The sequence below is a fragment of the Folsomia candida genome, unplaced genomic scaffold, assembly GCF_002217175.1.
Source record: "Folsomia candida strain VU population unplaced genomic scaffold, ASM221717v1 Fcan01_Sc019, whole genome shotgun sequence".
In the NCBI taxonomy this organism is placed as follows: Eukaryota; Metazoa; Arthropoda; class Collembola; order Entomobryomorpha; family Isotomidae; genus Folsomia; species Folsomia candida.
Window position 1 is genome coordinate 1,267,166 of NW_019091211.1, and position 22,296 is coordinate 1,289,461.

Sequence of the window (22,296 nt, forward strand, 5' to 3'; positions counted from 1 at the left end):
CGGTCAAGTTTTTTTATTCCAAACGGAGATTCGTGCATGTCAAGGAACATATACATATACGTATATACATATGTAATTAACTGTATCAGTCAAGACTGCTTACTCTAACTTTCTTAGGTACTCATGTTTATTACGTTGATTAATTTTCTTAACAATTCAGGACATATGTATCTATTTACCTTCGGCCACAATGAACCTTGAATGGGAACGGTTTTTGTGCGAAGCCTGGTTTCATATCCAGTCTTGGCTTGGGTTCGCCCTGTGGAACGCTTAATTTGTATGTTTGTACGATTGAGGTGAGAAGAAGGAAGGACAAAATGTTGGCATGATTTTCTCCCGGACATGCTCGTTTTCCTGGTTGTTTTGTAAAAAAAAGTCAAAATCGTATTAACTTTTTGTTAGACATACATATCGTCGCTGTAGATCCATAACCTGCCAAGTTGAAAACCAGTTGGAAGCATAAAATGCCAAGTTGAAAACCAGTTGGAACCATAACCTGCCAAGTCTGTTTTGGGGTGTATTGCGATTTTAGTCTATAAAAATTTGGCATTTAGCTAGCGATAAAATGGCTTTTTCAAAAAAATTATTAACCACCTAGTTCCGGAGATATTAAAGATCAAAAACTGATAAAATTTATAAGATTTGGCTTTCTCTTGCTCGAAAAACTCGTGGCAAGATGGCTAATCTATGCGATCTAGGAACTGTTTAATGTTGAATGCAAATTTATATTTCATCCAAACAATTTCAAATTTGGCATGAACATGCATAAATATATTGTTAATCATAACATGACATCAATTCCCGCTCCGATCGCTATAAATTTTTCAGGAAAAATCAAAAACCGTAAAAAATTTGGTTTTATATTTTTCCTGAAAAATTTATAGCGATCGAAACGGGAATTGATGCAACATTATGATTAAGAATATATTTATGCATGTTCATGCAAAATTTGAAATTGTTTGGATGAAATATAAATTTACATTCAACATTAAACAGTGAAAAAATCAACTACTGCGATTCCTTCAACCAACAATCATGTGGTTCGGGTTTTTACGCTCTCCTGAAAAATCACGAAAACAGACTTGGAAGGTTATGGTTCCAACTGGTTTTCAACTTGGCATTTTATGCTTCCAACTGGTTTTCAACTTGGCAGGTTATGGATCTACAGCGACGATATGTAAATACATCTTAAACTCGACCTACCAAAAGAAAAGGAAATGATGGCGTCAGCATTAACAAGATTTCCATCCGAATTAATAAATCTTTCAGGATTAAATGTTCCCGGATCTTGCCAAATGTTCTTGTCCTCGTAATACAATCGAATATCGGGAATGATTACGGTGTCCTAAAAACATATTCAAATTTACTCATTAAGGATTTAACTGTGCAGTTTCATTATTGATTTTGATTCACCTTTTTAATTGTGTACTCCTTATACTTGAAATCTCTTAATGCTCTTCTCGGAACAAAATTTTGTGCGAGTCGTGATTTGCGATGGGTCTCGAGAAAAAATGCTTGCGTATACGGCATTCTGGAAATTTCCACACAACATTATTAAAGGATTCAGATTTGTAAGATAAAATTTATTTACCGTTTTCTATCCAAAAAATTCAGAAAACTCCCATCCGGACATATTTGCATTATTTCACGATAAATTTTCTCCTGGACATCTTGGTACGAAACGAGATAAAGGAGCGCTGCCTCCATGAAGGAGCTTGTCGTGTCGGTACTGGCCAAAAGCAAGTCTTGAAATATGAGTTGGAAATTTTCGCCTATATTACCAAATTTTTTAAATTAGAAAATTAATTACGCATAATTACGGTTTTATGCACATACAACTAAATATTTTCGGCTCCCTTGCACAATTCTGGACAAAAGCGTCCCGCAAATTTGTAGCCGGTTCGAAAGATTGCTTCAGTTTTTGTCTTGCCTCCGATTCCAAGAAGAGGTCCTTTAAAAAGTAGAAGCTTACTTACATAATTGAGATTATATTTAATTTATTAATTATTTACGGTTTCTGGTAAAAGACTTCAGAATTTTGTATTTGTTTCTGTTCGTACTGTTCGTAGGACAGAACAGATTTTTTTAAGTTGGGATGGCTATTCTGTTATTTATGCAATGTTCGTTCTTAATTACATTCGTTCCTCACCTTCGCAACTTTATTACACGTATTGAAGAAATCCATTTGCATATTATATCCTAGCAAATTTGGGAAGACGAATCTCAAAAACGGGAAGACATTAACGATCCCCGCACCAAAAAGGCTACTTTGTGCAAATTTGTTCCCCTTTTCAGACAAGGTGTCGATAAGGGGTTCATCCTCTCGTGAAAGGCGACCAACTATCATTTGCCACATGATGGCCAGGATCGACTTGTTAAATAGCAAACCGACCCCGATGCTACCACAGGTCTCCATTTTGTTGTCAATTTCAGAAAATAAGGATTCCGATGCAGTCTAAAATTTAATGAAGAAATAAATATGTAAACCCATTTTTTGGATATTTTTTTAAATAAAATAATTACACGGATAAAATTTTCTATGTCAAACGATTTTCCAAATCCAAGTTCCTTTAAAGTTTTAAACGTCCAAATTTTTGATTTTTCCCAAAGTTCTCCTTCGGAGGTGACAATTCCTAAATTTTTATTCCAACATCGATCCGCAAATGTTCCCGATCTGTCACGACCGTTTGAAGCGTCATTGGAGAGAACCGTTTGGATGGCTTCTTTTGAGGTTAAAATAACTACGCAATTTTTTAAATTCAGAAAGTAGTTTACTAAATTTTCATGTAAATCTTTAAATTATTTTCGTCTACCAGTTTTTTTCGACCCCATTTTTACAGTGTATATTTCTCCATATTTTTCTGCTAACACGCCAAATGTTTGGATCATATTGTCCGATGCTCTCGCCAAATCTAGCAAATTTCCTAAAATTGGCAATGGTCTTGGTCCTGTGAAATACATACAGAAATGCACGTACAAGCTGTGTATATGTATGTACAGTCAATCCAAGAAGTATTGGCAACCCCAACGGAAGCTAAATATAATTGGTTATAACTTTTGAATGCATTATCCAATTAGCATGAAATTTTGCACACATTTGACAAATCTAATGTGGTACTCGATGATAATAATCCTTTGTTGATTAAAAATAGATTGTCACGATTTTTATATAATTTGTTGGAAAATTTGCGAAATTAACCCACAAAAAGTATTGGCAACCCTTAATTTAAAAAATCATAATCATAGATACTGCAATTTTGTTTCGATAAACTGCTTCTAGTACCGCGTAGCACCCCCCCACGACGCAATAAGAGCAGAAATTCGCCTTGGAATTGACTCGACCAGTTTCTTTATAACGCTTTTTGATATGGCTTCCCAATCTTCTTTCGAACTTTTGACAAGCTCGTTTTTCGACTAGTGATTTCCCACCAGTCCCTCTTATCTCAACCCGTACAATCAGAATCACATCGGGAGACTATGTGGCCAACGAAAGAAGCATAACTTTTTCGGTATCCAAAAATGTGCACGGTTAATTTGGATGCATGTTTGGGGCCACAGCATTTTTGGAATATGAAATTCCTTCCTGGGTCATGTTTTTGTCAAATATTTTCCAGTTATCGTTTGGAATGATTACTTAGAACTCCTTGGTCATGATTTCGTCGATAATGACCAGGTAACTACGCAGCGATCTGGTCATTTAACCCCAAACCATAATCTATTATCCTCTATGCTGAACTGCCATATGCACCTATTCGTTTTTCTGAGCCTTTTATTGCATCCAACAGACTTTAACCATTTAATTTGCTCCGAATAGGTAAAATGAGATTATGTGAGACCATCAGACCCTTTTTCATTCATTCGAAGTCTATTAAAGATGGTATTTAGCCCGTTCCAATTTATTGAGTTGTTTCGTTTTGGGGACCTTCGCGCCTGTCGGGATACTGGACCCTGAAACCCCATGGCATGATTTTTGATTGATTACCATAATGCATGCAATGTTGACCCCACAGTTTGTACTCAAATTTACGATGGTTTTGGGAGCTGAAATCTTCCGATCTCTAGTGCTAATTTGCTTGATTAATCCGTTGATTTTAGGATTAGCAGGCATTTTTAATAGTATCATAGAAAACCAGGAACTTAAATTTTTTGCCTCATGTTCTTTGGCTACGTTTCGAATAGTAAATATCACGGAGCATGTTTTCTGTATGAGTTATTGATATCCAAGCTTGATTGTGAAGGAGGCACGATTATTTCTAGCTCCGCCAAGAATAACCCGTTTGGTGTGGACGTTTTGGTTCTAGACGATACCAATCTGGACTTACGAAGCAGATAAAGTCATATTCTGTGATCGGATTAACTTACCTTGATAAGACGCAGAGGTTTGTCGTGATAAAAATTTCGCACAAATAATTATGACACAGGTTGCCAATACTTTTTGGAGGTTCGTACCTGACTCGTTCGTATCAAAATCAGGATAACGTGCGGGTTATTTAATTTTAGTCGGAAGCATGATTATAGTCGAACACTACATTACATTTTTCAAATGTATGCAAAATTTCAAACTAATTGGATATTGCATGCAAAAGTTATAGCCAATTTTATTTAGCTTGCGTTGGGGTTGCCAATACTTCTTGGATTGACTGTATTAATTAAGTTTGCATGTTTTTATTTTATTTACCAGGTGGTTCTCCCGTGGTATCATCGCCTCGTAGAAAATAATATATAATCAACAGAGGGCGGATATGTATGTATTTCTAACTTTTTCATTCCCAATCAGATCTTACTATAACTTCGTATACACACATCCTATCGAAGCATGATTTCAAAAATTCAAACATGGTTTTCCATATTTTACATATTTTAGGGTTTTCGTACATATACATATTTTCATACATATTTTGAGGTTTTTTCGTAAATACACATATTTTCCTACATATTTCGAGCATTTTCTAAAAATAAACATTTTAATGCATATTTCAGGATTTCCTGAGGAAAAAATATGTTTCTTCATTCAGACGTTAAAGTTGGATAAAAATTATACTTTCATGATAACGGAGTTTAATTCGTGTAAACGACTAGAAAATCCATTTTGCCCCATTTTTCAAGTCATAAAATTGCCCCTGAAAATCTCTAAATATGGCTAATGTCGTTTTACGGGTCATTACATGAATATTAAAATACAATACATAATAATTCATTAATAAGAGTGTTACAAATTTGAAACTTTTAGAAAATTAAATGCAAATATAGTAGAAAATTTCGGTTGAAAAATATGTTTTACGTGCATATTTTCGCATATTTTTAAGTACATATTACATACATATTTTGAGGAATTTAAGTACATACATATCCGCCCTATGATAATCAATCCCACACAAACTGTGATGGCGATGATGAAAAACATTTTGTGAAAATCTTTAATTTCCAAAATTCGTAGATGCGAATTTTTTTAAATTTTATGTTACAGCTGAATAAAAATATATAATTTGATAAATTCACGTAGTGGATTCAGAATAAGAATCAGGCGATGATTACGACACATGCAATTTAAATTAAATACATGTAATGTGTGACGAGGAAAATAAGTTTGCTGAATTTTTGCTGTGCAGATTTTCACAGTCAGGGATAATAGAAGGATAAAGTTATTTCATTATATTTGTAGATCAGTTATCAAACTGGAGACGAAAAAACCAGTTTTTTGTAACCCAATGAAATTTTATGGGCCTCAAAGTTGGGTTAGTACTGGAACATGCAACCTATTTTCCATATCACTTATGTACATAATTCACGTATTCCGCTAACATAAGTATGTACGCAAATGTATACTAATATAATAAATATTGTACATACACGCATATGTATTTATATAGGATGCAATATGTGATCTGTGTATATGTGCATACATACATTACATACATTCAGTAATTTAAGTGAACGCAACCTTGTTGCCTTCCGCATTATAACTTTGCTCAACGTTTATTTAAAATTACATATATTTAACGGATTCTATATATATGAATATAGTATACGCAATCCAAAGGTCGAAAATTTTTACGGGGTTACCCGTAGAATCCTGACGAGGAATAATTATTATTTAAGTGGTCAAGTATTTACTTACGTACAGCACCAGGGCATAAGTTTAAACCCGGTCGTATGCTGCGCGCCCCGATGGCTCAAGCTTATCAGTAGATTTTATTCAGCCATCGGGTTAAGGTTTATGTTGTACAGAATTTAACTGGCTTTCTAACGGTACTACATTTGATTATGAAAAAACTAACGGGTATGCGTAATTAATCATATCAGGAAAAAACACAAAAAAATTAGCTGCAAAAGTTTAAACCCGTTCCATATTAAAAATCATTTCACAACAAAAGGGCAGTGAGACACGGATTTAACAAAAATTTCCATTCATCCTAGTCCCCCTACTTGCTAAAACAGCTAAAAACTGGGAAAGAATCTGAAGTTGGCCATTGCTGTGAAAATATATTGTAAATTTCCACGAGCGGGACCTGGGGCCCTTAAAAATTAGTGCTATTTTCAAATTTAACAAAAATTTGATCGAAACAATTATTAGGAAATAGAAAAATATATCTACTGTACCATATAATCCCAGGGTTGTTAAAGAGACAGTAATTTGATAAGTCTTATCAAATTGCTGTCTCTTTAACAACCCTGATGTAATCCTAAATCGGGACAGCCAACCGTCAAATCCAAGCAAATTAGCTGAAAAATTGTTTCAAATTCAATCCAAAATGGTGGGATGCTATTCCAAAATTTTATCTCCGAAATCAAGGGGCATTGTCAGATCCAAGTTAACCCATGAAATGTGAAGAGGAGACTTTATGATCAAAATCTCAAGGGTAGATGAGTTCGAAAAAAAATGTGGTTGACTATGCCAAGCTTAAGCCGAAGACTGATATGGGTAAATGAACACTCTGAATGAACCACCCAAGACTGGATCAAGGGGTATCGTGACCGGGCGAAACAAAATTCGGTATTTTAGTCAATAAAATGGTGGAATACGTTTGGAGGAGACCTGGAGAAGGTCTTAAAAAGGAATTTCTTGTACTCAATGTACAAGACATTCCTTTTTCCAAGTCAAGACATTTCAACGTGCTCATTGGCCTATATCAGTCTTTGGCTTAAGCTTGGCATAGTCAACCACATTTTTTTTCGAACTCATCTACCCTTGAGATTTTGTTCATAAAGTCTCCTCTTCACATTTCATGGGTTAACTTGGATCTGACAATGCCCCTTGATTTCGGAGATAAAATTTTGGAATAGCATCCCACCATTTTGGATTGAATTTGAAACAATTTTTCAGCTAATTTGCTTGGATTTGACGGTTGGCTGTCCCGATTTAGGATTACATGGTACAGTAGATATATTTTTCTATTTCCTAATAATTGTTTCGATCAAATTTTTGTTAAATTTGAAAATAGCACTAATTTTTAAGGGCCCCAGGTCCCGCTCGTGGAAATTTATAATATGTTTTCACAGCAATGGCCAACTTCAGATTCTTTCCCAGTTTTTAGCTGTTTTAGCAAGTAGGGGGACTAGGATGAATGGAAATTTTTGTTAAATCCGTGTCTCACTGCCCTTTTGTTGTGAAATGATTTTTAATATGGAACGGGTTTAAACTTTTGCAGCTAATTTTTTTGTGTTTTTTTCTGATATGATTTATTACGCATACTCGTTAGTTTTTTCATAATCAAATGTAGTACCGTTAGAAAGCCAGTTAAATTCTGTACAACATAAACCTTAACACGATGGCTGAAAAAAATTTACTTAGACGCTACCGCCTACGTGACGCGGAGCATACGACCGGGTTTAAATTTATGCTTGGGTGCTGTAAATACAACTTTTGAACAACGCGTTTCTTTCAGCAATGGACGATTTGCGTATAAAATCGATATGCTTTTGCACATCTGAAAATTCACCAAATTTTGACATAGATAATGCAACATCGCAGGCCCCGTTTTAGGTATAGGCGAGCTAGGCAACCGCCTAGGGCGCCAACGTGCTGGGGGGCGCCGGTAGGCGCCCGTATACACTAGATAAAAACAGGTTTTGAGCATTATAATTTGTCGGGGCTGAGAACATTAAAAAAACTGAAATATGTATAGGAAAAACAAACTTTATTTTCAAATATTGTTCACAAATTGTTAGCTTGAAAATCCTCCTAGATGAAGTTCTACACTCTAAGCAAAAACTTCAATACCTCCGGTGACGGTCGGTGTCAATATATAACTTAACCGCCTTGGTTAAACTGTTGATTCCGAGTTATGATGATTTTGACACCGGTGGTTACAAGTTACAATGCTCTGAATCACAATTGTAACCATGGCGGTTAAGTCATATATTTACACCGGCTGTATTGATTTGACAAGTTTTTGTCTTACGTATATATGTATGTATACGTAAGACAATTTCTTCGTAAGAGTGATTTACAATGTAGAAGTGTGGAATGGTTATCTCCAATTTTGACCTGACCAATTTTAAATTATTAACGGTCAGAAATAAGCTGGCCCGTATTTTTGCGTTTTCCAGAATGTCCCATTCTAAATAAATTGGATTAAAATTTACCCAAGGTTGAGTAAAATTTGCGATCACACAACTGGTTGAGTAAAGTTTACACTATGAAAGTTGGAATTTATGCAACATTGTAGAATTTTAGCTCAACCTTGAGTAAATTTTACCTTCGTCGGGTAAATTTTGCACAACCCGTTGTGTCATCGCAAATTTTACTCAACTTTATTTGGAGTGCCGTAAAGAAATTGTTTAGTACATTTACGACCAAGGATTTTCAGTGCTATCACTTTTCGAATTTAGCCGGACCAACAAACTTGAGCACAATTTTTTGTTCAGATCTATTTTCCTGAAATTATAAAATGTAATTTTTTAAAACACTTAAGTTTAATTCTAAAAAATAACATTTTTGCACCCTTAATGATTAAGAAATTTTCGTAGCATGAAAAGTTCAAAAGTATTTAAAAATGTATTTTTATAATTTCATGGGAGTAATGAGCAAAAAGTGAGCTTAATGTTTGGAATAGGCTTCAAATCAGGAAAATCCACATTTTGGCTCACAATTTGTTAAATAATTACGCCACATTACATTCTTAAACACGTGCATTCCAAATAGAAAACGAAACTTATGCACTTTATGTGCGCTCCGCTTATTTCTGAGCATGCATATTTTTAAATTTGTTCGGTCCAAACCTGGGATAACAACCTTACAGCTCTCCCTTGTTGGTTTGATTTTAATTTTTAATAAGCAAGTGAGAAATTTTTATGAGGTTTCTGTGCTATGGCGAATATTCATTTATTTTTGTTAGGGATGAAATATATGTTATCAAATTTATTTAAAAATTGCTGATTGTGCAATCGAACGCTAAATTCAAATTTGTGTACGATTATATTTTTTGGCGTATTTCCGAGCAAGAATCTCTGTTGGACGGTAAAATACGAACTTTGGCCCCTTAGGGATTGCTTTGAGCTCACGGAGCGGGAAATTTTCCATCCACAGAGATTTTTACTGTGCAATAGTAAAAGTGTTTGATCTGACTGTGCCAGCACATATGGCCATGGGGGCGCCACTAAAGTTTTGCCTAGGGCGCCACATTGCCTAGAACGGGGCCTGCAACATCGTACCATTCATTTTGAACATGTCGTACGACCTGTAGACTCCTAGATAAATATGTAGATACATGTGTATAAGTACATACGTACTTATTTCTAATTTTCATTCTGGTTTCTAACTTTCCAGAAACTATTATTTATTGCAAATTTTATTGTACCAAGACCAATATACAGATAAAGCTAGTTTGTGTGTGCTAGATCACTTTTCTATTTTCATAAATCCTCTTAGATAATTTACAGATGACGCATTTTGTACTTTCAGAAGTAATAATAAACTCTCACTTAAGCCATTGTCCTCAGCATGATAGATGTTGCTAAAATTCTCCTGAAATCAATCACATATTTCATGCACAGTCAGCAATAAGTTTATTTTCACTGGTATTTATGCAAATTTATTACCTCGAATTTTTAATAGGATGTTACGCATTTTGAGTAACACGCGGTTGGACAGCAGCTCAAATAACCGCTCCCGCATTCCAAGTCATGTCGACAGTGGACACCTGGCAAAAATATGCACGGTCCCCCCGTCAAAAGAAGGGTGGGATCGACAGGGGGACAAGTCCTTTGACCCTGTAATCCTATTCCTCCTCCTTTAAGAGAATTTACATCAAAATTATTATATTTTCTCTTCAAAATTATTTCTCGCGAGTACAAATCTGTTAACTGAACTGATAAGTATTTTCATAGCGTGTTGCTGACTTACGGACTTCGATGGGTATGCTGCATACGGAGGTGACACCACTGATTAGCAAAATAATTCCCAAAATTCCACCCATTTTCAAATTTTTCAATAACTATTCGGGAAAAAACACGACAGTCGACTGCACACAAATGCTCATCTTTTAACCTATTTAAATATATTTTAGTCCAACCGGATACAAATAAAACAACAAAATCATTAACTAGTTTTGAATGTCTACAAATTGATGAAAGCCTATAATTCCAAAGGATTTTGAATGATGTGATATAAATTCGCACATTTTTGCAATGTAATCATAATTATGCTACTTACGTCAAAATTAACTACATACATGACATCTCAATTTTGTGTGACGCAGGGATGAATCATCTCAGATGACACGGTGAAATAATTTGTTATACCACCAAGATTTATAAGATCACAAGCTTACGCACAACAAATTTTTTCGAAAAAAATATTCCACCCACGTCAATATTATAAATTATGTCAACAACAATTCAATTTCAATGCAACACATATGTATTTATGAAATGCATATTTACATATTTATGTATGTACGTATGTACGGAGAAAGTAAGCATTTTCATACACAAGGAATATAACTTGGAACATAGGTTTATTGTACAGTACAATATCATTGCTCACAGTTTGCAAAAAAACAAACATTTTCTTATTATTAAACAATGGGATTACTATAATTCTAAACTGAATCTAAGGAAATAACTGGTCCGGGTAAGGTTAATACTTTCATAAAGTGAGAATCTTCTATTCTTCTATCCTTCTCCTATCCTTCTTCTCCTATATGCACCATGAATAAATTATTAATGACAAATTAATATAATAAGCGTATGTACGATACGTTCAGACTGTTAGGCAGATATTTAGACAAACATTAAAACATTAATTATTCACGTTGTGATAAAATACGACTCGACGCAGCCCATCAATCATTTTGATCCCTTGAGCATAATAATTATGAGCAAACATTTGTTGGGCGTAGTCGTCCTGGGTGAAATCGATGGGAAGAATAGTTTCTGCACAATTTGGGGGGATTATCGGAGGAGGAGAATTATCGTGGGGAAGAAAATCTTCACGTGATGTGGATTTCTTTGTCCTCTTTGAGGGAAGAAGACTTCGGGCTGACCAACCAAGTGTGTTGTCGGAAGGAAAGAGCGTGGGGTTCATATTTACCACGATATTTGGGTCGGTGATGAACGAGGGGCCATCAGAAGCAGGAATATTTGACGTGTTGGCGTCGTCTTCTTCGATTGTGGGTGGGATCAAACATATTTCGTCATCGCTTTCTTCTTTAATTTGTGAAGATGTTGTGGCGTCATCAGGCTGCGATTGCTCTATCGCTTTTCGCTTCTTCTTTTTCTCTGATGTTGAACTGGTGAGGGTGTCGATGGCGTCAGAGACTACATTTACATTCGAATTGATGCACATGTTCTTGAAAAATTCTTCCGGAACGTAACTGATATCTTCCAATTCCAAGTTCTCATTTAGATAAGGTCCCGTTAGAATGAATTCTGGCAACTCGAAGTACAACTCTTCTCCTGCGGTGGGTGGCTTGTGTAGTGTTTTTACTGCGTTATAAAGGTTGAGGATGTGCTCCATATTCTGCATAGTACATATATGACAAAACAACTGAATTAAATATAATCATGGATTAAATTAGCTCGTATAGTTAAATGTGAATGAATTAATACCCAACCTTCTTGTGCTTATCAGAACGTACAACTATTCTGAAAAAATTGTTGATAACATTAATCACATATCTCGTGACAGTCTCTTTCTCTCCAATCGCATTTCCTTTTTTCACCAAAAGGCCGACGTAAACCCAGAGGAAGGCCAAGGCATCAACAACGCCTAACGGTGAGGAGCGAGGAGTTTTATTGAGTACTCTCAACAGCAAGGGCATTGTTTCCTCATCTGTAAGAACGTCTACAGGAATAGTGTCTACCATCTCCTGGATCAGTCGAGGCACCTCCATCAGGCTCAGTCCAGACTTAATATGCTCCCTCAACTGGTTCCTATGTTGACGGAATAGGTCAAATTTGAAATAGCAGGTTTGGATGGCTTGGTCTGTCGACAGGGTTTGTTCCAAACACGGCTCGATCAATATCGCCCAAATTTACGATTCTTGCTGAGAATTCCTTCGCTCGGTTGATGATAATTTCATCCAAGGTTAACCGTATTTTCAATCTTCCAACCTGTACGATGAATTCTTCTTGGTCAAGTGGACCAAATATGTTTGAGTGTTGAATCATAATCATAATTTTATGTAGCTCGAGTAGCGCCTAAACAAGAAAAAAAGTTTTTTATAATGTACAATTAACAATTCTTTAATAGAAACAAACCGAGGCTCGATGTTCCATACAAAATTTGTACAATATTTTAAACAACACGGGACTCCTTTGATTCGGACCATTGCTGTGGCGAAGTATTTTGCTGCAAACCCAAGCAAACGGGATCCAATGGTCGCCCTCAGTCACCATCTTTATAAAATTAATGTAAAATTAAGTTCTCAATTACTAATACAAAATTAATTTCCAAAATCTCACCACTTTGTTCCTGATATGTTGCAAACATTTGCATTCAAAAGAATAATCATATTTTTTGATACTGCGGATTAGTTTCTCAATCAAGATGAGCTCTCTTTCTTCGGGAATTGTAGACTTTGTATTTTTAAATTCCTGATATTCTTCTACAATTTGGTTGACAAATGTTTGGAAATGAAAAAATGGATCGCGAGATAAATTTTCATTGCGGGGCTCGCAATTGCCAGCACTGCGGGGCATTTTTGAAAAATTTTGAAAAATTTTAGTTACTGTGGATAAATGAACTTTTAGAATTTGATGAAACATATGACAAGTTCAGGTTTGGTGGCATATATTAAGTCGGAGCAGGATAAAATGAGACTGGATATTCACCTCGGTTTCATTGTGGAATTGAGATTTCTCATGCAGTCGCCGATGGGATGCATGCAATTTTCTTTCGTGTAGAGAAATCGACTCTTAATTTCTTTTCAATTTAATTTGAGATGTAAATTATTGACAAGAAGTTTAAATCGCTTTTATTGAGTTTATTGAGTAAATTCATACGCCATGCATTCAGATGCGCGACACGTTATTTTTTGTGACACACGAATTGCTGTGCACTTTTCATAAATTTTCCCCAAATGAATGTAAACTCGTCCCATTGGATGATATTTGTCCCATTGTATGAAGCATATTCAACGACGACCCCACAAAAACAGACCGCTAGACATGTGGTGAGTAGTATGAAAGTCGTTTGAATACTGTCGCCAAGTCTTACCGCCTGGAAGGAGGTGGCGTACCGAAATTTCTCATAGTTTCCAAATTTAGCCTTTCTTTCTCGCAATAATGTCGCATCGAGGGCGACCTGATTAGCAACCTGACTGTAAATCCCTGCATCTAAAAACATTTTAAAATAACGAACCATCCTTGATTCCCGCCCAACCCTCAAGGTAAATCCGACCAGACTTTCAAAAATCGTTTTCTCCCCACGGTACCAACTTTTCGTGGGATAATTTCTCGTCAAGTAGTCATAATAGGCGTTAACCTCACTTGACGGTCCGATATAAGCTGATCTCTCACACTGCAAAATTTCTTCCTCGATAAGACGATTTACTTCGTTAGTGGTTACATTGTTTGAAAATCTCAACTTTTCCGGATACTTACGAATCCTTGAATTCAGCATGAAATACAGTAAACGTTGCAAATGTGGGGGGAAATTGTCCGACTTGTAGTTAAAATCCGAATAAAACTTGGAAAATTTAAAATTAGCAACGTAATACTTTATCCAAAAGTTTGGTACGAATTCGGACAAAACTGTGTAACAGAATCCTCCCAGACCTTTAACGAAGGGTGGAATTGTTAAATTTTTGCTGTGTTCCCCCTCCAACAAACGCCTCTCGTTAGTCCTGTGCCTTATCATGGTGCTGTTCACGATTATTTGAGGGTTATCTTGACAAGAAATTTTTTCATACGAATCGACCCGTTCACCGGGAAGCGGTGAGTTTAAATTTGTGATGAAAATACTCAAGTAGCAAGAACTTAGCAGCGCGCCGATCAAGAGCCACGGAATATTTATGAATCTAATGGGAACGAAATTGCTCAACTTTTCCGGGACGGTGCTAACTTCGTCGATCAGGCAGCCGTAAAAGTATAACAAAAGCTCAAACAGGTAGAATATTTTGTTCAAAGCGTAAAATCCCAGAGATAGAAGGAAAACAGACAAAAGAAGCGTGACAACTGTTATGATCCAGACGGTGCACAGTAGGCTATGGAGCGGCGGCATAGGACAAAGGAAAGGGGGGTAACGAGTCCAGCGCTGATTCTTGTACCAAAAGATAGTTCAGAAAATCTAGATTATTTTAAATATAACAACTTAGCAATTTCGTCTGCCCCATTCCGAGATATTTGAGTTCAAAGTGTTTACAATTTTTCCAAGGCGAGCCAAATAAGTTTTATTTCAACTTCCACCATATGATATGGGGCATCGTGAACACTTGTTGTTGGTCTCGTCATTGTTTAAGTCATTGTTTAGCTTACGAGAAGGAATATAATAGTAGAAATTTACGGAAAGCAATCTAGAAAATGGAGGTTTTATACCGTGATGGCTTCAAGATGGATGTTAGTTGAGTGAGAAATTTTGGTAGAAAATGTGTTTAGTATGGTTAGAAAAATTTATTTCAATTCTGGTTCTCTGTTGAATAGGTAAATATGTAAATACATGTTTAGGAGTATTAGTATTACAATTTTGTTGGGTTATGGGTTACAAATGACAAAATGTCGTAACAATTTTTACTTTGGCATTTAGATAACAAAATTGAGGATGTGCATAATTGCCCGGGGTATATACATAACTAATTTTCCTCATATTAAACTTGTTTTGTGCCAACATGACCAGCACAAATTTTTGGTAATAAGACATCGCAGAGCTGGGAATTTGATTGAACCTATCGGTTTCTACATATTGTATTTACTGCTAACTCACATCAGTAATTACGCCCTGTTGGAAATCTGGTTCAGTCACGCAGGTATTGGTTTCTCTGTATTAAAGTTTCTACCGCTTGGTATCAACATTATACATGTCTATAAAAATTTACTACTGAAGTAGTAAAACTTTAATACCAAGCTTGTCCAAGTATTTGTACATGTTAGCTATATAGGATAACGAATGAGTACAAAATGCCAATCTACACATTTATTTGCATTAGGTAAACATTAATTACATTTCTAATAAAGATATGCGGTATTGTTAATGATTTGGAGCTTAGCAGTCCAAAATATGTATTCATTAAATTCTGTTCATAAAAATAATTCTCCGACAAGGTTCGTCCCAGGCTAATAAATTTGGTTAAAACTTGTTTGTATTGTTTGATTATATGCATTACAGCTACCCAATTAAAGCATTACATTGTAAATACAAAAAACCTTCAAAATTTATGCACAAACAATAAAGTGTATTACAGTAATTGCATATGTACTTACTTTCTTATGTAGTATCAAATTATATGTATTTATATATTTATTTGTTATAGAATAAATGTTACAAATTCTGGAAAAATTGTTGGAAAAAGTTGGGCAGCGACGAGTCAAATTTGACTGTTTCTTCAATCCGACAATTACAAAGAATAGAGTTGCACCATAATTTTGGGTAGCCGAGTGAAGCACATCTTCTGAAACAATCGTTGCATGATCCTCCTATGTACATAAATACGTATATGTCAAAAAATATTAAGTACATACACACATATTTGTAAATAATACCAGAAAATTACAATGAGAATGAATGGCAGCACAAATTGTTAAATAGGGTTGCCAATCCTATCCGACGGATTATCCGAGCAACTTACTACAGCTATCCTATCCGACCCATTTAAACTCGGATAGGATCGGCAACCCGACTGTTAAAGTTTTGGGAAAAATTTATATGATAAAATACAGCACTAATTCACAAAATGAGTTAGTTTTTCACTACACTTGTGTAATCAAAATTTAGTGCGGCATTATCTCGTCTCGTGTGACTTGAAAATATTACTAATAGATCTTACATAATTAAACATCACCATAAATATTTTACAGAATAGCAATAGCATTATGTATACATTACTTTTTAGATAATCATGAAAAATTTGTCAAAAATGTTACTATTTCATTATTGTGCGGGTTGGGAGAAGTAAGTGCATATTTACGTATATAACAATGATACATATTAATTACCTGTTACACGTTTGTCCAACTTCTCCTCCCGATTTTCAACCTGGTTAATTTCTTGGAGCTCCTTTTGCTCCGCACCGTAACGCCCATTGCAGTTAATCGTCACCGAAGAATAGGTACATGAAAAGGAGAAAGTATTTATCGAATAATAAAGTCACAATTAACAAAAAAATGATAGGTTTCATTGTATCTTTAGTACGGGTAGATAGTAGAATTTAAGTCGTTCAGATTTTCAAAATTTGGAATCGATTTGTGAAAGGAGTCGGAATGATAATCATTCAATGACTGCTTTTGGTTGGACCGAGTTTTTATGCAAATTGTTGACCTACATTGAACACGTAAATCGAGGAGGTAGGTATGCTGTTAACTCATATTATCTCCATGAAACAAACATTGAAGGACATTTTATTAAACAGGTTGCGTTCGTGATCTCACGAACATGAAACACGTGGAAGATAACATGAGAAATGAGCACGATTGAAAAGGGCAACGACATTTTGCGTCGATATCAAATATTGGGCCAACTCATGATCTGGAGTTTTAAAATTTATTTATGAATGTTTGTAGGAAACCTTTACAGGTAAGCATGATAATAACTGAACTTCGTACAAATTATTCAAATCCAATAATCTAAATTTTATTGCAGTCCAAGTTAGAAAAAAAATACCTGAAACTTCCAAAAATATGTATTTTATTTTGTACCCATAATGGCCAAATATTTTTTAAAAATGTTAATATTTATGACAAATTGGCAGTATTGAAAAATATTGAAAGTATTTTTGAATTTATTTATACAAATATTCATATGTTTGTTGAACATGAACATACCATTGTCCACCAGCTTGACACTCGTGGCAAATTAAATGAGAATGTCCAAAATAAACTTCCGCCGAATGACAATTACATAATATATATTAATTTACAATATAGCCAACCGACAAAATAATAATTTCCATGAGAAAATGTGTATGCTTTAAATAATCTAAAAACGAAAACGAGCGTGCAGATCCATTGCAAAGGTCTTTCACACAAGAACATTGCGAACTCCTGATATCCGGACTGTTCCTCGTGGTGCAGACATCACTCTTACTCTTTATAGCGACCCCACAAGTGAAATGAATTCTGGGGTGAATCATTCCTAAAAGAATTAGACATAAATATTGTTCTAATCAAAAATATGCTGGGAGTGTTAATTACGAGTTCGCAACTTAAGCAAACAAAATCCGAAAGTTTCAAAAATTTGGACTTGAAAATTCATTTGCGAACTCCCAGGGTAGTACTGAGTTCACAATTTTTTGTGAAGTCAGTTGCAAAATTATGCCAAAATGTGAACGCGTAGCTAATATCTCCAATAAATATTTCACTTTTATCCACTAACGCTTCTCTATTGCAATATCCTTAGATTTTGTGAGGAATGAGGTCCTAACGTAAAATGAAGTTTTGCGACAGACGGGAACCATCATTTCATCCGTTTCAATTGCGCTTGGAACCACAATGTCGTCATCGACTTGAGAGTTGAGGTCACTTTCCTCTATGGTGGATAACCTACTAAAAAAGGATTTTGCCTTTTCATGAGAACAATCTCGGACAAGGTATGAGTCGTTGTGAGGACAGCCGGGGTGTTGCGAGGTGAGGCAGACGTAGCAATCCAAGCCGAATACTGGATATTTGTATTAATGCTTTAGGATAAGTAGTACTTGATAGAAATTTGAAATCATGTACACAACTTACCTACACGACATTGTGTGAGAATTGAGATCAACAGTAATGGATTCAAATTACGTCGGGTTTTAGAAAACTTGGGCATTTTAATTGTAGGGAATAATGTTATTGCTCAAATTATGAAAGTTGTTGCCGAGTGAAAAATTTAACTATGCACAAGAAAGTCGGGTGAATGTGTGGTAGATTTGTATTGACCATTTCCTGTCTGCTTAGGTTCTTATGTGGTTATTTACTGTGATAAGAAAGAATGCATATCGTATTTTATTAATTGGACTGCAAATTATATTCGCAGAGAATACATTATTACATTTTACATTTTAAAAAGGCTAAACGACCAGCGCCGCACAAAAATGCATATTATCTATGCATACAAATTTACATCATGAAACTGAATACTGACAGAACATTACTTTAACTTTAACCTTGACACTAGGCACTCACACAATCTATTAATATCAAATTCATCCATAATACTTATAAATCATGAGGATTTTTCTCAGCTCCACTGCTACTTTCAATAACTTTGTGTGTACACCTTCATTATTATTATGCTAATAGTTTATGAAACTTAAGGAAATTAATAAATTTCCAGAAATATTTATCTTGAAATTTATCGACGCACAAATTTCGCCTTAAATGGGAACGGTTTCATTGTGATCCCTGCCATCATGTCCAATCTGGGCATTGCTTCTCCATCAGGGACGCTCAACTTGTATTTTTGCAGGAGAGAGGCGAGCGTTAGAAATGTGACAATATTTGCATGCAGTTCTCCAGGACAGTTCCTTTTCCCTGTGAACATGAAAGAACATCAAATTAATTACCTTCCCTTGTTTTACGTATGTAGATAGGAATCACTAATTAAAAACCTCACCGAATGAAAATGCAATGATACTCGAGGCATTTACGAGTTCCCCATTTTCCCCAATAAATCGGTCCGGTCGAAATTTTTCAGGATCGCCCCATAGCTCCTTGTCCTCGCAGTATAATCGCATATCACATAAAATTGTAGTATTCTGTAAACAAAATGCACAATTATCACAAAAATTAGGTCTGCTCATAATTTAAATAAGCTATTGTCAGTTATTGTTACCTCTTTAATAATATACTCCTTATACTTAATATCTCTAACTGCTCGCCGTGGTAACGAATTTTGCAAAATTCTCGCTTTCCTATGCGACTCAAGTAAGAATCCTTGAGTGTATGGCATTCTGTTAAAGTTGCAAATTTTAAATGTATAAAAATATGTCTTTTAGTAAATAATGCGCGAACTCACCACCTTTTTATACACACAAATATAATTCGCAAATTAAGCAAATTCACATAATTTTTCAAAGTTGTGTGAAATTTGCAAGATTTTGTACACTTTTCTCCCGAGCTATTTAATTTTTGTCTACCAATTTACCCAGGGAAATTGCATGTCTTTATTTGTAAACTGTTTGCGATATTTACGAGTTGCGATACGAAATAGCCCATTGCTGTGAGTACGCCCAATATTTAGCTAAATAATTATGTATTTGTCTTACACTTTTCTATCTGCAAATGTTAGAGGCCTCCCATTCGGTGCAACTTGTAAAATTTCTTGATACACTTTCTCCTGCACTTCTGGATATGAGACAAGGTAGAGGAGAAGTGCTTCCATGAAAGAGCTCGAGGTATCCGTACTGGCCAAGAGTAAGTCTTGGAAGATAATTTGAAAGTTTTCACCTGTCAATTTAAAGTTAGCATAATTTCCTACAAATAACCAATTTTGTTTAAAAGTTTAATATGTAGATACAAGGCTTAATTACAATTAAAAATTTGTGGATCACTTCCATCAATATAATTTTGGACGTATGACTCCAGTAAATTTTTAGGTTCAGTGATCAATGGACACGACCTTAATTCTTTTTCCATCTCTAGAAAAAGTGTCTGGAAAAAATATACATAATTTCCGAATAATATTTACAGTAAAGTTAGTTGATTTTTTAATATATAAAAATAACCAATATTGTCTCACCTTTCCCACTTTATTGCATGTATTAAAATAATCCATCTGAACATTGTATCCTAACGCTTTGGGGAAGACGAATCTCAAGAATGGGAAAGCGCTAACCACGCCCATCCCAAGAATGCCACTTCTTACAAATGCGTCCCCTTTTTCGGACAGGATTTTAATCAGCGGTTCATCCTCTGGAGAAACTTTGCCCAGCACCATTTGCCACATGGTGGATAAAATTGATGGATTGAAGAGCAAATTGACTTCAATCACGTTTCTCTTTGCCTCCATTTTATGGTCAATGTCGGCAAATAAGGTTTGCGATGCGGTCTGCATGCAAATAATTTAATGACAGTAATTTTCTCGTAGTAATTAGTTGGCTATAAAATTATTTACCTTAATGAAACGCTCCATATCCAAGGATTTACCAAAGCCAAAGTCTTTTAACGTTTTAAACGTCCAATTTCTCGTTTTCTCCCACATTTCCCCCTGCGATCCAGCGATTCCCAGATTTTTGTTTAAAATCCGATCCGCCAGCATGCCCGTAGAGTCTCGGCCATATGCAGCATCATTTGTTAAGATGGTTTGCATAGCTTCCTTTGACGTTAGGACAACTGTGAGAATTTGTACAAAAAATGATTTTTTGTCTAGAATTGCAAATTGGGTTGATAAATTTTGTATTTACCAGTTCTTTTGAAGCCCATCTTTAACGAGTAAATTTCTCCATATTTCTCCGCCAAGATGCCCATCGCCAATAATAAGTTATCCGAAGCGTTCGCCAAATCGAGCAAATTTCCCAATATTGGCAGCGCGAAGGGACCTGATGGATAAAAATTACATACCGCATAAGAAAATTTCTATACCTAATTTTAATAAATTTGCCAAAATTTACAAACCTGGAGGCTCGCGTGATTTTTCTTTTTTCAGCATATAATAATACGCGAGCAGTCCCACAAGTATGGGAAGAGCACATAAAGCAAACATCTCTGCCATTAAGATTAGCTTAATTCAGCCAGGAAATTTGCGACAAACGAGTTTTATGTAGACCACTGCTGTATAAAAAGATGTAAAAATAAGGGTTTGGAAAACACACGCAACAACGAAATTCCAGGCGATGAGTGTGAACAAAATGAATAAAGATTAATTGTGCAGTATTAAGAAGGACAGATTATCCGAGATGTTCAATTATTTAGGTTTGGCGAATGCACATACAATGTATGCATTCACAAACTGGATATCATGCACATTCTGCTTCACTGAAGAGACGTGTACGTAAATGACCAGTTTTTAAGCATGTTTCATTTAAAAATGTAATCTGCATGGATGCAAAATTATTCGCACATGGAATATATAAGGTCTATGTAGATATTCTCCAGTTAATCCGTCTATGTAAATACGTGACAGCGTTAAAACACCAACTGACACAAACCTTGAACGACACGAGGCACTCTGAATATTTTTATTATTTTTATAAGCAACTTTGCAAATTCAGCGTTGTTTGGTTGCAGTCTCTTCCATGAGGTTTAAACTGGAGTGGATAAAATTACAAACTTAAAAATTTTATATTTCTTTCCTGTCAATTAATTTGATTAAGTAAAATTTCACATGCATTTACACATGTATGAAATTTCAATAACACTGTACGCCAATTGATACCTACTTCTACCGCAGGTTTTGACACAACTGCGATTCAGTAACTTGGTACATCAGTTTTTATAATCTTCAGTTACATGTTTTTCATGAGAAGAAGGTACAGGTACATACATATCTTCATGCACATATTTAATATTTACCTAACCCTTCCTGCATTGATTGACACGCGATCCAGTCAGTACACTCTTAGGTCATATAAATATATGTATGTAAGTTATGTTACGTAGGCAATATATTTACTTGGTAAACATTCTTTCAAGCGTACAATTTAATAATATGTTGCCCTCTTATTTATAAAAAGTTGTTCTGCCACAATCACGTCAACAAGGAGAAACTTGTCATGGAATTTTTTTCTT

General features: G+C 35.2%; 6 protein-coding genes and 2 long non-coding RNA genes across 10 annotated transcripts; 1 reads left to right on the forward strand and 7 right to left on the reverse strand.

Annotated features, from left to right (window-relative positions):
- Window positions 1-175: 175 nt before the first annotated feature.
- On the reverse strand, window positions 176-2,997 carry LOC110857859 (cytochrome P450 2K4). Its single transcript, XM_035858228.1, has 3 exons — window positions 1,414-2,997; window positions 1,204-1,345; window positions 176-354 (listed from the first exon to the last, which is right to left on the reverse strand). The coding sequence occupies exons 1-3, from the start codon at window positions 1,528-1,530 to the stop codon at window positions 176-178; spliced, it is 438 nt and encodes a 145-aa protein (XP_035714121.1). The 5' UTR covers window positions 1,531-2,997.
- On the reverse strand, window positions 2,009-2,889 carry LOC118432873 (farnesoate epoxidase-like). Its single transcript, XM_035858229.1, has 4 exons — window positions 2,814-2,889; window positions 2,524-2,741; window positions 2,150-2,455; window positions 2,009-2,104 (listed from the first exon to the last, which is right to left on the reverse strand). Exons 1-4 carry the CDS (start codon window positions 2,887-2,889, stop codon window positions 2,009-2,011), a joined length of 696 nt encoding a protein of 231 aa, XP_035714122.1.
- Window positions 2,998-7,739: 4,742 nt separating the features above from the next.
- On the reverse strand, window positions 7,740-10,584 carry LOC110857925. Of its 2 annotated transcripts, XR_002548716.2 has the most exons (4): window positions 10,346-10,584; window positions 10,042-10,232; window positions 9,655-9,967; window positions 7,740-7,928 (listed from the first exon to the last, which is right to left on the reverse strand). It is a non-coding gene; the product is annotated as an uncharacterized LOC110857925 (long non-coding RNA). The 2 variants fall into 2 exon arrangements; XR_004836616.1 differs by lacking the exon at window positions 7,740-7,928 and having other exon boundaries at window positions 8,907-9,967.
- Window positions 10,585-10,941: 357 nt separating this feature from the next.
- Window positions 10,942-13,245, reverse strand: LOC118438177. Its single transcript, XM_035858022.1, has 4 exons — window positions 12,907-13,245; window positions 12,703-12,840; window positions 12,057-12,642; window positions 10,942-11,962 (listed from the first exon to the last, which is right to left on the reverse strand). The coding sequence occupies exons 3-4, from the start codon at window positions 12,333-12,335 to the stop codon at window positions 11,243-11,245; spliced, it is 999 nt and encodes a 332-aa protein (XP_035713915.1). The 5' UTR covers window positions 12,336-12,642; window positions 12,703-12,840; window positions 12,907-13,245; the 3' UTR covers window positions 10,942-11,242.
- Window positions 13,246-13,253: 8 nt separating this feature from the next.
- On the reverse strand, window positions 13,254-16,730 carry LOC110857739. The gene is made up of 2 exons (XM_035858021.1): window positions 16,594-16,730; window positions 13,254-16,074 (listed from the first exon to the last, which is right to left on the reverse strand). Exon 2 carries the CDS (start codon window positions 14,663-14,665, stop codon window positions 13,472-13,474), a length of 1,194 nt encoding a protein of 397 aa, XP_035713914.1. The 5' UTR covers window positions 14,666-16,074; window positions 16,594-16,730; the 3' UTR covers window positions 13,254-13,471.
- A 76-nt stretch (window positions 16,731-16,806) lies between these two features.
- On the forward strand, window positions 16,807-17,296 carry LOC118438178. The gene is made up of 3 exons (XR_004836643.1): window positions 16,807-16,941; window positions 17,007-17,170; window positions 17,237-17,296. It is a non-coding gene; the product is annotated as an uncharacterized LOC118438178 (long non-coding RNA).
- Window positions 17,297-17,357: 61 nt separating this feature from the next.
- LOC110857746 lies at window positions 17,358-18,474 on the reverse strand. 2 transcript variants are annotated; one of them, XM_022106358.2, is made up of 3 exons: window positions 18,322-18,474; window positions 17,969-18,250; window positions 17,358-17,728 (listed from the first exon to the last, which is right to left on the reverse strand). In XM_022106358.2, exons 1-3 carry the CDS (start codon window positions 18,395-18,397, stop codon window positions 17,505-17,507), a joined length of 582 nt encoding a protein of 193 aa, XP_021962050.1. In that variant the 5' UTR covers window positions 18,398-18,474; the 3' UTR covers window positions 17,358-17,504. The 2 variants fall into 2 exon arrangements, with proteins under 2 accessions (XP_021962050.1, XP_035713916.1); XM_035858023.1 differs by having other exon boundaries at window positions 18,326-18,449.
- Window positions 18,475-18,550: 76 nt separating this feature from the next.
- Window positions 18,551-21,982, reverse strand: LOC110857745 (farnesoate epoxidase). The gene is made up of 9 exons (XM_022106357.2): window positions 21,184-21,982; window positions 20,973-21,107; window positions 20,684-20,901; window positions 20,309-20,617; window positions 20,100-20,220; window positions 19,836-20,016; window positions 19,403-19,520; window positions 19,184-19,325; window positions 18,551-19,101 (listed from the first exon to the last, which is right to left on the reverse strand). Exons 1-9 carry the CDS (start codon window positions 21,278-21,280, stop codon window positions 18,923-18,925), a joined length of 1,500 nt encoding a protein of 499 aa, XP_021962049.1. The 5' UTR covers window positions 21,281-21,982; the 3' UTR covers window positions 18,551-18,922.
- Between the last annotated feature and the right edge of the window lie 314 nt (window positions 21,983-22,296).